The sequence below is a fragment of the Pan paniscus genome, chromosome 16, assembly GCF_029289425.2.
Source record: "Pan paniscus chromosome 16, NHGRI_mPanPan1-v2.0_pri, whole genome shotgun sequence".
Classification (NCBI taxonomy): Eukaryota; Metazoa; Chordata; class Mammalia; order Primates; family Hominidae; genus Pan; species Pan paniscus.
In genome coordinates, this window is record NC_073265.2 from 82,522,075 (window position 1) to 82,535,535 (window position 13,461).

Here is a 13,461-nt window from a genome sequence, read left to right on the forward strand (position 1 = left end):
CGTGAAAAATATATTTGCCATGTCTCAAATGTGTTGGACTTCTGATACAGTGTGGCTTAATGTTCTTGCTCTCGCTAACTGCAACATTTTACAATCAGTGTCGAGCTTGGATTAGGCATTATGAAGTATTTTGTTTGGGGGGCACATATAGAAGAGCTACTTAGGATGAAATAGAAGGTATGACAACATTGTAGTTTGTGCATATCAAATCATCAGATGCCATGGGATTTGAGAGAAGTGGGAGAGAAGAGTTTTGGTGTGAATAAAACTATAATAATGTGTAGAGCTAAAGGAAGCAGTGGAGACAACCTGAAGTAGAAGTGTTTCACAGAGAATGCTAATTTCTGGAGCCTGAGCCACTACTTTTTTTTTTTTAAACAGATAGAACAGACTTAGCTTTCTGAAGAGCTTTAAAAACTCTTGATGCCTCTGCCTGTTGCTACAGAATGCTCTGCTGTCTGCCTTTAGAGTGTAGAAATCCTAGTTAGACTAGTATTCTGGCTACTTCTGTAGTCTAAACATTTACTTCTTTAGGGGCTTGGGGCATTAATCTATTCAGAGCCAAGGCTCTGGTTCATTAAGGATAAGAGGAATGGAATAATTAAAGACATCGGTCATCAACTAATTCCCATTCCTCCTTTCCTTGCTCCTTGTTTCCAGCTGTAAAATCACAATGATTCCGATACCCCACTTCATAATATTGCTCTGAGGATTAAATTTGGTAATCAACATAAAGCACTGATCACATTGCCCAGTGCATAGTAAGCGCTCTAAATATCTGCTATTTTTATCATGTAGTGTTGGTTGAAATTGGTTTTGTGTTCTCCACTCTTAGTTTAAAAAATAGTATGAGTCGAATGTTTCATATTGCCCTGTCTCAGGGGAAAAAAAAAGTTGCTTTTTGCATAGCTCTCAGTTGATTCCCACTCACCATGATGGCTATATAGAACACAAGTTCTCTACCATTTCTGCAGTATTTTAAAAATGCCTTTAAAAAACTAAATATTTATTATGGGGCAAAATATTATATGCTTACTTAGAATATTGGGAAGATGGTAAAGAATACAAAGAAAAAAACAATTGTACCCCTCATTCTAGACACAACTTGCTGTTCACGTCTTTGGGGTGTATTTCCATTCCTACTAGATGGAACCATTTATATGTTTACCTAATTCGGATCATGTTGCATACAGTTTTGTTCCCTTCAAAATTATACTTTGAGGCTAGGCGCATAGTGGCTCACACCTGTAATCTTAGCACTTTGGGAGGCCAAGATGGGGGAGGATCACTTGAGACCAGGGGTTTGAGACCAGCCTGGTCAACATAGTGAGACCTGTCTCTACCAAAAAAAAAAAAAGTTCCCCCATGTTATTAAAGATTTTACAAAATTTAATTTCTAGGCCCATAGCAAGACCCTATCTCTACAAAAAATTAAAAAATGAGCCGTGCATGGTATTGTGCGCTTGTAGTTCCAGCTGTTCAGGAGACAGGCAGGAGGATCCCTTGAGACCAGGAGTTTGAGGCTGCAGTGAGCTAGGATTGCCCCACTGCACTCCAGCCTGGGTGACAGAATGAGACCCTGTCTCCAAAAAAAAAAAAATTTTTTTTTAAATTTCTCAATTTTTCTTATGCTTGTACCATTTATTTATTTAACCACCTTACCGTTAGTGGCATTGAGTTTTATAATTTTTTAACCTTTTTCAACTTGATCATAGATGCAGACGACATATTATAATCCACATTATCCTTGCTAAAGAGTGATATAGCAGATTGTTGGTTGATATGATCATTTTGACTCCAGATTTCATTTGTTTTAGATATCTTAAATTGTCCACTGTTTATCTTTAGACTTCTCTTTGGAGTGTGATGGTGCTTAATATTTCTCTTAAGAATCACAGATTATGTGCCTGGATACTCCTGTTGATCACTTCTTTATTGGAATTGTTTAAAATTCTTGTGAAGCAGCTGTCTCCATTTTTATTTCTATGGCATAATGTTGTTGAATGTGACTATTAGAACATGGAGACCTTTTCATTGCATCTCTATGTGTATGCTAAATATACCCATTTATCAAGATGGAACTCAGGACTACCAGTTTTTCAATGCTGCTTCTCTCTGCTACAGAGGCATCAGCTTTTGACATATATGATTAAATTCCCTGAAAATAGAAATATTTCACCTTTCCCCCCCGGCTTATATATTTCATTCTTTTTCTCCTGCCCCCATATTTTTCTGAGCACTCAGATGCAGGCAGGTGTGCTGTGCTTGCCCAGTCTCTACTGTCATTGCTGTGGAGACTGCAATGTCAGTGCCTGGGTGGTTCCACACATCGCTCTCCAGCCAAACCTGTTTTGATTTTTTTATAATTTTGGCATGTTTTGTGGTAATTGAGGATCCTGTGGTTCTCAACACTTACCATATATGATCTATTTAGTGCAGTGTTTCTATATTTCTCGCCAGCCTAACAAACATAAATATTTATATAATAAAGTATCTCTGTTTATACTAACTGACTTACATGGCATAATCTACCTTTTCCCTAAAAATAATTATACAGGTGACTTCCTGGAGTTAATGATCTCCATGATAATTGTTTGTCTGTTTTTATTATTGTTGCTGTTAACTTCTTGTATATTAGTTGTAGCCGGGAGGGAACACTAATTCTCTCGCTCCCATTGCCTTATTAGATTCTACTCTACTCCTGTTCATGGCACTGACTTTGCCTCTTAATCAAATGAAAATTCATTCTACCATCAAGTCCCTGACATTCTTTTAGCCTCCATAAAGTTTGTCCATCATATCTCACTTTTCTTCACACCTGCAGGGGTTTCCAGGTATAAGGGCTTATTGGACTGTGAAACTGTTTCTGAGAAGGCCACTGCATAAAGTAGTATATTGCATTGTGTACAGGACTTCTGTTTCCTGCTCTCGACAAGGGCTGGTGGCCTGGGAATCAATTTGGCTTCAGCGGACACAGTCGTCATCTTTGACTCTGACTGGAACCCCCAGAATGACTTGCAGGCACAAGCCCGAGCGCATAGAATTGGTCAGAAGAAGCAGGTCAGTATGGAGAGGCTTCTGGAAATTGCTTTAGGGTGGGGGGCCAGGGGGCTTGTTCAGCCCTTTCAGGATGTTAATAAAATGCTTTTTCCCTGTTTTGCTTTTATTTCCCCTGAAGCATTGATTTCTGTTTGTTAACTAGCACAGAGATGTTGTCTTTGGGCCCAAGATGAACCTATTAAGGAACTTTTCTTTTTCTCTGTTTGAAAAGTACAACATCAGCGACCTTCTATGTGTTTATCTTGAGAGATATATGATGAATAGACTTAGAACTGAACATTTTCTCTATTTTAGTATGGAAAAGTTAAATATCCTATTGTTCAAGATGGTTTGTTTTTATTATACATGACAGTGTTAGCTTTAAAGGTACTTTGGAAAACCACACACTTTTTTGTTTATGAATCTTAAAGTCTGTTCTATATTGGATAACCCGTAAGTTTCATTCTTGGCCAAAGATTCTGTTTTTGTGAAACTTTCCATCAGTGAAGCACGATTTTTATTGATGGAACAGGCCATAACGACAGATCTTTAGAGGCAATTTTATTTAAGACTGTAACCTGCTGCACATAGTAAAAGTATTGCATCTACTTAAGCTGCCTGCTTGGATGGCTTACAGTCTTTTATGGTTAGAGAATAAATTCTGTTAAAATTTTCCCCTCCTGGTTTTTGACAGAGCTAATCTTTCTCTCTTTTTTGGGGGAGGGTTGGGGGGGTGGTTCAGGCATAAGCATAACAGTTCCTTTTCCTACAGGTAAATATTTACCGCTTAGTTACAAAGGGGACTGTGGAGGAGGAGATCATAGAACGGGCCAAAAAGAAGATGGTATTAGATCATCTGGTGATTCAGCGCATGGACACCACTGGCCGGACGATCCTGGAAAACAACTCGGGAAGGTCCAAGTAAGTGCCAGGAAGATTGGGAGGTAGGCAGAATCAAATTGATTTTACATCACTGTTGGATATAATAGGATTTTCTACCACAGACATTAGTCTATTCATTACCTGGAAGATGCCAGGCCAGAACCACAAATAGGATAGCATTTTCACTTTGAGTTTCTTGGTTCCTTTTTTTGCCCATCACCCCCCCGCTTATGTGTTTTCCTCTCTTTCTTGCCCTCTCCCTTACCTTTGCTTTTGGCTGCTCATGTGACATATGACACAGCAACAGCAGTGGAGTTGTGTGTTGGGTGTCAGCCCAGCATAATGTCACCTTTGACTTTTCTGCAGTGAGAATCCAGATTGGATTGGCAGCTGTTTTTTTTTTTTTACTATTGGCAAAAATGTTTGTGTGGAGTTTGTTGTGCTTTCTTCTGTTGGAAACAGAAGGGTATAAAAAGAAAGTAATGAGGTTTTAATTGGCTTTGGGAAGAGGCACAGCTACATCTCCTATAAAGTTTAATTAGCCAGGCATGGTGGCAGGCGCCTGTAGTCCCAGCTACTTGGGAGGCTGAGGAGGAGAATGGCGTGAACCCGGGAAGTGGAGCTTACAGTGAGCCGAGATCGTGCCACTGCAGTCCAGCCTGGGCGACCGATAATAATAATAATATTATTATTATTATCAAAATAATAATAATATTATTATCAAAATAATAATATCAATATTATCAAGATAATGATATTATCAAAATATCAATATTATCAAGATAATATTGATATTATCAAAATAATAATAAAAATAAGTTTACATTTTGAGCAGATTGTTGAGTGTCTTCTGTGGCGGTGTTGCAGCTATGTTTTTTGTTTGTTTGTTTGTTTTTGAGATGGAGTCTCGCTCGGTTGCCCAGGTTGGAGTGCGCTGGCACGATCTTGGCTCATTGCAACCTCTGTCTCCTAGGTTGAAGTGATTCTTGTGCCTCAGCCTCCCGAGTAGCTGGGACTACAGGTGTGCACCACCACACCTAGCTAATTTTTTTTTTTTTTTTTTTTTTAGTAGAGACAGGGTTTTTCCATGTTGGCCAGACTGGTCTCAAACTCCTGACCTCAAGTGATAGGCCCACCTCAGCCCCTCAAAGTGCTGGGATTATAGGTGTGAGCCATTGTGCCCACTGCAGCTGTGTTAAACGTGTATTCAAATTAGCCCTTCCTAAATAAAATGTTTTCAGATAGTTTTCTGTTTAAGAGGAACCTAGATGAGAAAAGCCTAGCTCTTTTATTTTGGACCGGGGTTGAGAGGGTTGAAAATTCTTGGTGAATTATAACTTTCTGAGTAAAAGGCCAAAGGAAAGAGCTCCATTCTGTAACATTGCTAGTCACCTTTCTGGCTTACCCATGCAATAGGTGAACCAGTAGGACTGTAACTAATTTTCTATTCTGCTGGTTTAGGGTTACCATCACAGACTCATCCTGTAGATAGAAAATGAGATGGTTGAGAAATCATTTTTCTTGAGGCAGAGTTTATATTTTCAGCAGTTAACTTGACCTCTTTCTGAAGGATAGTTATTCTGAAGTAGAACACTTTAGAGGTTATTTGATGTTTCTGACAACTACATTTTACTTCCACAGCTCAAATCCTTTTAATAAAGAAGAGCTGACAGCTATTTTGAAATTTGGAGCAGAGGATCTCTTCAAAGAACTGGAAGGGGAGGAATCAGAACCTCAGGTAATTAACAATGAGGAGAGGGAAATTTTTTTGAGAAGTATGATCTGTGAGAGTCTAAATTTTCTGTAAGAAGATTCTGTTAGAGGCTTTTGTAAAGAAAAAGTAATTACTTGAAGGACAGTGTGTTTTTCTTTCGTAGGAATCTCATAGCTCTTACCAAATTGAGTAGGAAGGAATTAATAAAGCATTCGAGTATACTTTTTTGGGTTGTTTTTTTCTCCCATTTCTGTTCGTTTTAATTTTTGAAGTTTCACCTTGTCATTTGTATAAATTATAGTTTGAGACATTAGATGTAAAGGATTTAGAGTTGAAACTGAAAGTAAATGAAATATCAGAAAGGAGAATTGGTTTATTTGCACCGAACATTTTTAGTAAATACGAATAATTTCTGGGCAACTAGGCAACTCATCTGTTGCCATTTTATTCTATTCGTGTTGGCTTTTGTTCTTTTAGGAAATGGATATAGATGAAATTTTGCGGTTGGCTGAAACGAGAGAGAATGAAGTGTCAACAAGTGCAACAGATGAACTTCTATCACAGTTTAAGGTATGAAGATCTTTGTGGGAGAGAGTTCTCAGCATTGATTCATTAATGATTACTAATGTTTATAAACGCTTCCTTTGTGCTAGGCGCTCTGCTTTTCTCTTTACCTGAATTGAGTCATATCCTCAATATTGTTCTCGAATTGTGAGTATGTTGTGAGTGTAGGTTCTACAGTCCACACGAAGGTAATCACTGAAGTGGGCTATCCTGTGTAGAGTCAGTGTGTGGCGGAAAAGAAATCACTGAAGAGAGGGCTAGGTAGAGAGCCAGGACAGAGTGTAGAACCAGGACGTGTGGAGCACTGTGGGACACGTTAATAGATCAGATGCCAAAGAGAGGTCAAAGATAGGAAAAGAGTAGATGACAATTAGAAGGCTCTGATGACTTGGTGAGATTTTAGTTTGTTTTTTGTTTGTTTGGTAAGTGAGAGAAAGAGGTGTCAGTGGTGTCTCATATAACAGAAAATTACATGAAATGAGGACTAAACACAAAAGTTGGGCACCAGATGAATAGGAGGTGGCAGCACAGAGTATCAATGTTATTAAAAAGCTTAGTGAAAGAGTACAGGGATGCTAAATTATATGGCTAGAAGGTTGAAGCAAGACAAGGTTTTTGAAAGATGTTACCATGTTTCTAGTTTGAGGAAAGAACTTGAGTATAGGGAGATATTGAAGGTTCTCAGGAAGGAAATGATTTGATGGCACATTGCCCCAGAGGAGACTGGAAGGGATACAGTCAAAAGCACAGATGGAAGACTTGGCCTTGGAAAGAAAAAGGACAAGTACACTTTAGGGAAGAGGAGGAAAGAGATGCTGTGGGAGTTTAATGTATGCTCTTAATGACTAGTAAAGTAAGTGAGGTGTTTGCTTGAGAAGTGGAAAAGATTTGGGACAGCCATGGATGAGGCAGAAAGTTGTTGGGAGGAACCTGATAGGGAGTCAGCTGAATTGAGATGATACAGCTTTGCCGTGGAGCCAGTCGGCACGGTCATATGACTTTCTCCAGCAATACTTTTGAGGTCAGAGAAATTGGATCAGTTGGCTATCCCAAGGTGGGAGATTGGCTTGGGAGGCACAGGAAAGTCAAAATAGCAAAGGTTTTCAAGATTCATGTGACAGCTTGGAAGGAAGGATTGACCATGGGTTGATTCCATGCAGGTAGAGAAGCAAGAGAGACCTGATGATTACAATGATGGCTAAGTGCAGTATGCCCATTAGGATTGAATTGAATTAGGGGAAATTGTGTGAAGTGTTTGGAAGGAAGCAATATTGTGTGATTAGCTCCAAAGCTGGCCACTGGTAGAAGTTGTTTCAATGGAAGAACAAGGATGGAATTGAGTGGGCCAGAGAGCCCTAGATTAATGTGTTAGGATGCAGAGGATGGGGTAGAGAAGGGTGAAGGTGAATTATTAGTGTTTGTCATAGTCGGTTTGGGCTCCTGCAATAAAATACCGTAGACTGGGTGGTTTATAAACAATAGAAATGTATTTCTCACAGTTCTGAAGATTTGAAGTTTGAGATCAGGGTGCCAACATGGTCAGGTTCTGGTGGAGGCTCTCAGGTTGCAGATTGCTGACTTTTCTTATCTTCGCATGGTAGAGAGAGAAGCTAGAGAGCTCTCTGGGGGTCCCTTTTATAAGGGCAGTAATCCTATTATGAGGGCTCTACCCTCATGACCTCCTAACACCTTACATTGGGAGTTAGGATTTCATCATATGACTTTTGGGAAGAACATAAACATTCAGTCCATTGCACTGTTTCAGCTCAGTTCCACCTCTGTGACTGCTGCTCCTTTCTTCAGCAATAAAAACCCGCACTTGTGTAACTCTTACTGTGTTTCAAGCACTGTCTTAAGTTAAGGGCCAGAGTCTGGCCTTTAACCACTATGTCCCTTTTGGAAAAGTTAAATTCCTTACTGCATGAACCACTAACGTATGTGCATATTTACATCAATCTTAATTTTAGTTAATTTTAGCCAAAAGTCATAAAGTTAGAGTCTTAACTTGACTTCACTGTTGGCTCCAAGGAATGGAGCCTCCAGAAGCTCATTTATACCTTATGACTGTCTCAAAGGCTAGGAGGGAGGGAATAAGAAGAATGCGGAGCCAGGCTGGGGGCTGCCTGCCACTGCCCAGATGCTGTCCAGAGGTGGTAGATGTTTCTGTGTACTCCTCGTCTGGTTCTTTGAAATGGATACACTTAGATGGCTTTCTTTCTGGGATACCTACTGTTTTAGTACAAATACATATTGGATATTAAATAATATTTGATAAGAAATGAAGAGAATATTCTTCTAGATTTATTTAAATTTTTTCTGTTTTATGTTTTCATTTTATTTCCTAAGACTAAAGTGCACTTGTGAGCATATGAAATCACCACACATCTTTAACTTTCATATTTTTGATAAAAATGAATAAAGCAACCAGTTGGGTAGATGATAATGAGTGCTTTGAGTTATGCATTGTTTCAAATGAACTCTATACAACTTATAGAAATGTAAGTTCATCATGGAGTATTAGGTGTTAAGCATTTTAAAATCTAAATAAATCTAAATTTTATCATTAGTATTATATTTATTAGAACATGTATATGATTTATAACAGCTCATTCAATAAAACTTATAAAAACAATTTGTATCTTTGTAGCTGTTTCTCTGCTTTTCAGTAAAATTTATGATGTGATGAACTTGAGGACTTGACAAGTTGATTTTTGGGGGTATAAAGGAAAAATTAATAGAAAATTGATTATCTGATTATGTAATATCACAAAAGTCCTATTATTCACAGTGTCTACTTAGATAAAAACACTGGATAAATTGTTTTAGTAGGTGGTGTTTAGAAATAGGGAAATGTCAGACAACGGGTTGTCTGTTTTAAGGTTGCCAACTTTGCAACAATGGAAGATGAAGAAGAGCTGGAAGAGCGTCCTCACAAGGACTGGGATGAGATCATTCCAGAGGAACAAAGGAAAAAAGTAGAGGAGGAAGAGCGGCAGAAGGAGCTAGAAGAAATTTATATGCTGCCTCGAATTCGGAGTTCCACTAAAAAGGTGATCAAGTGAGATGAAAGATATGAAATTATTTCTTATGTTGTGAATGCTACAGAAGTGTTGATTATTCAAAGAAGAGGCCTTGCATTGTTCCCCTGACACAGAGGCTTCAAGAGCAGAGTTGATACTGTAGGAAACTTAACAAAGGAAAGTGGAGAAATCTGCAGAGCTCCTGAGCACACCTGTGAGACGTCGGATTTGGTCTTTGCAAATTGGCTCTTTGTGAAGCTGATAAACAGGGTCTGAAATTTCCAGAAGTTTTCATTTTGCCTTTGAGTAGTCCTCACAGTTTGGCTGTTAATTGCCACTGCCTTCAACTTTCAGAAAGTCACACCTCTGTTTGTCCATAACAGTTCACAGCACTTGATATAAATACTTAGTAGAGGATTATATAACTATAAATAAGAAACATATACCAACTGGACAGTTCACAAAGCTCCATCACAGACACTATCTAATTTGATTTTTGTAACAACATTGAAATAGGTAGAACAAGTTTTTTTACCCATTTTGTTGGAGGTAATAGACACAGATTTGTTCAAGGTCACAGTAAATCAGTATGAGGTAACACTAGCTACCATTTATTGAGCCCTTACAATGTGCTAGGCATACTTCCAAGTGCTTTAACTTATTGAAAACCATATGTTATAGGTACTATTGTCTTCATTTTTCAAATGAGAAAACAAAGGCACAAAGAGTAAAATTACTTGCCCAAAGAAGTAAACATTAACCTGTTTTATAATGGGATATTGTAAAAATATTCATATATTTTTAATCCAGTTCACTTATCGTTATATTACAATGTCTCTGAAAGTATGACTGTCCTAAGTGGGTATTTCTCCAAGACCTGTCTCCCCTTATTTGTCAAAGGAAAATTGACTTGTCTGATATGGTGAGAAGTTCTGAATACTAAAGAATTAAGATGGCCTTCTCTTAGTCCTTTCACCACTTGAACTTCGCACTTGTTACAGTGTGACTTTGCCTCAATCTTTCTCAGGCTCAGACAAATGACAGTGACTCTGACACTGAGTCTAAGAGGCAGGCCCAGAGATCCTCTGCTTCTGAGAGTGAAACGGAAGACTCTGATGATGACAAGAAGCCAAAGCGCAGAGGGCGTCCGAGGAGTGTGCGGAAGGACCTCGTGGAGGGATTTACTGATGCAGAGATCCGAAGGTTGGTGGAGGCTCTGTTCTCACTGAGCTTGTTTGGAAGTGCGTACTGTAAGTCTTGGGTTGACTGGATCCTGGACATCGTGACAGGGTAGGCAGAGGCTAATACCTACCAAAAAGGAAAGAGAAACTGGGTCCTGTCCCAGATCTGTAGGATGATCCTTCCTTCTCCAAGGTTTCTTTCTGTTGAGATCACTTTTATTTGTTGTTCATCTCTCTATTTCTCTCTTATTCTCTGGTTATTGAGAACATTTTCACAAAGTTCAGCTGGGGGAAGGAGATAATTGACATACATATATATACAGACTTATGTATCTGTATATAAAAGAAATATCAAAAATAAAAATGGTACAAATAAGTCTACCCTCACTACCTCTCCCCTCCGCCACAATCCCACTTCCACCTGTGTTAGTACTGACATCAGTTTGCTAGTGGTTTGCTTTGATTTATAAGTAGTATGTACAGCATGTTGTTCAGCACCTTGCTTTCCCCGATTCCATTTAAAATCCATTTTAGACATCTTTCTATGTGAGTGATTACTATACATTTCTTGGTATCTGATTCAAATGTCTCTATCCTCCATAAAAAAATCTAAAATTGTTGCTTACAAATTATTTTTTTTCCAGTTTCCATCTTTTTTTTTTAAGCCTGAAGAAAATAGAAAGTATAAAGATGGTTTTAAGGCCTAATCCATATTATAATTATATTAAATAGTCCTTTAAGTTTCATGTATTTGAAACTGTGAGGTGTTTCTTTTCACTTAAAGGTCACACCTATTCTTCTTTCTTTGTTTAATTTACTATGGAAAAATAGAAATATTTCAAAATACTGACAGAATAGCATGTAACACATCCCCTCTTGTGCTTATCATCTTAACAATTTTGAATTTGTAGCCAAAATTGTATGTATATATACACACCCCACCTCTTCGTGCTCCCTATTCCCAGTATTATTTTGAGAAGAATGTGTTTTCTGCTATGGGGCAGTGTGTTCTATAGCTGTATTTGGCTTAGTGTTTTTCAGGTCTTTAATTTCTTCATTGATTTTCTGTATAGTTGTGGTTATTTTGGTAGAGTCAGAATCTTGCTCTCTTGCACAGGCTGGAGTATGATCCTATCTCACTGTAACCTCACACTCCTGGGCTCAAGTGATCCTCCTGCCTGAGTGCCTTTTTCACTCAGCCTCCCAGGTAGCCAGGTCTACAGGCATGTGCCACCATGTCTGGCTAATTAAAAATTTTTTTTTTTGGTAGAGACAAGGTTTCATTATGTTGCCCAGGCTGGTCTCAGACGCCTGGCCTCAAGTATCCTCCTGCTTCAGCCTCCCAAAGTGTTGGGATTATAGGCCTGAGCCACCGTGCCCAGCCTAGTTGTTCTACCCATTATTGAAAATGGGATGTTGACATCTCTGTTACTCTTATATGATCCATTTCTTCCTTCAATTCTGTCAGTTTTTGCTTCATGTGTTTTTGGACTCTTATTAATTGTATATATTTTTTATAATCGATAGGTCTTGATTGGCCTTTTTATTGTAACATGTATTTCTGTCTGTAGTAACAATTTTTGTTTTAATTCCTATTTTCAGTTTGATATTAGTATAGCCACTCCAGCTTTCTTTTTGGGTATTTGAAATTTTAAAAAATGGTATTTGGCCAGGCATGGTGGTTCACGCCTGTAATCCCAGCACTTTGGGAGGCCAAGGCAGGCAGATCGCTGGAGCCTAGGAGTTTGAGACCAGCATGGTCTCAACATGGCGAAACCCTCTCTCTACTAAAAATACAAAAACTTAGCCAGGTGTGGTGGTACACACCTGCAGTCCCTGGTACTTGGGAGGCTGAGGCTGAGGCACGAGAATTGCTTGAACCCAGGAGGCCGAGGTTTGCAGTGAGCCGAGATGGCACCACTAAACTCCAGCCTGGGTGACAGAGCAAAACTCTCTAAAAGAAGAAGGAAAAAAAAAAAAAGATGGTATCTTAAAATTTTTTAAAAATATTTTTTCTGCCAATCTCTTTTTTTTGATTGCAGTATTTAATCTATTTACATTTAATGCAGTTATTATAAAGTAGGAATTATGTCTGCATTTTGCTATTTGTCTTCTATATGTCATTTTTTTTGTTTATTTCCCCATTACTACTTTCCTTTGTGTTAAATATATAATATACCATTTTAATTACCTTAAAAAAAAAACTATTTTTTCACTTATTTTCTTAGTGGTTGCCCTAGAAATTACAAGTAACATCTTAGAACAATTTACTTTGAATTAACATCAATTTAATTTCAATGGCATTATAAAAACTTTGCCCCAGTTATAGCTCACCATCCCCATTTGTGCTGTTGTCGCACATTACATCTTTACACATTGTAAACCCATCAGTGCAGTTTTATAATTAATACTTTATATAGTTAGTTGTCTCTTTTTTTTTTTTCTTTTGAGACTGAGTTTTGCTCTTCTCACCAAGGCTGGGGTACAGTGGTGCAATCTCGGCCCACTGCAACCTCCACTTCCCAGGTTCAAGTGACTGTCCTGCCTTAGCCTCCCAAGTAGCTGAGATTACTGGCTCCTGCCACCACGCTGGCTAATTTTTTTTGTATTTTTAGTAGAGATGGGATTTCACCATGTTGGCCAGGCTGGTCTTGAACTTCTGACCTCAGGTGATCGGTGTGCCTCGGCCTCCCAAAGGGCTGGGATTAGAAGCGTGAGCCACCCACACCCAACCTAGTTAGTTGTCTTTTAAAATCAGATAGAAGGAAAAGAGTTACAAAAATGCATGTATACTGTTTTTATATTTACTTGCTCTATTATTCCATGGGTGCTCTTATTTCTTCATGTGATTTGAGTTACTATTTTATGTCCTTTCATGTCTGCCCAAAGGACTCTCTTTTAGCATTTTATTTTGAGGCAGGTCTGCTAACAATGGATTCTCTATTTTGGCTTAGCTGGCACTGTTAATTTCATCTTCATTTTTGAAGGAAAGTCTTAATTTCTTTTTTTCCGTTTCTCACGTGGGATAATCTCAATTGGCCTATCTTCAGATTTGGCAGTT

The 13,461-nt window shown here is 38.4% G+C and overlaps 1 protein-coding gene across 11 annotated transcripts in view; it reads left to right on the forward strand.

Annotated features, from left to right (window-relative positions):
• The window catches only part of CHD2 (chromodomain helicase DNA binding protein 2), a 144,752-nt gene that overhangs the window by 92,017 nt on the left and 39,274 nt on the right, over positions 1 to 13,461 (forward strand). For all 11 annotated transcript variants that reach the window (XM_063597148.1, XM_063597151.1, XM_034939460.4 and 8 more), the window contains 6 exons: positions 2,911 to 3,060; positions 3,812 to 3,960; positions 5,563 to 5,659; positions 6,113 to 6,205; positions 9,079 to 9,249; positions 10,247 to 10,422. In XM_063597148.1, the coding sequence (XP_063453218.1) occupies positions 2,911 to 3,060; positions 3,812 to 3,960; positions 5,563 to 5,659; positions 6,113 to 6,205; positions 9,079 to 9,249; positions 10,247 to 10,422 (836 nt within the window). The remainder of the gene's footprint in view (positions 1 to 2,910; positions 3,061 to 3,811; positions 3,961 to 5,562; positions 5,660 to 6,112; positions 6,206 to 9,078; positions 9,250 to 10,246; positions 10,423 to 13,461) is intronic.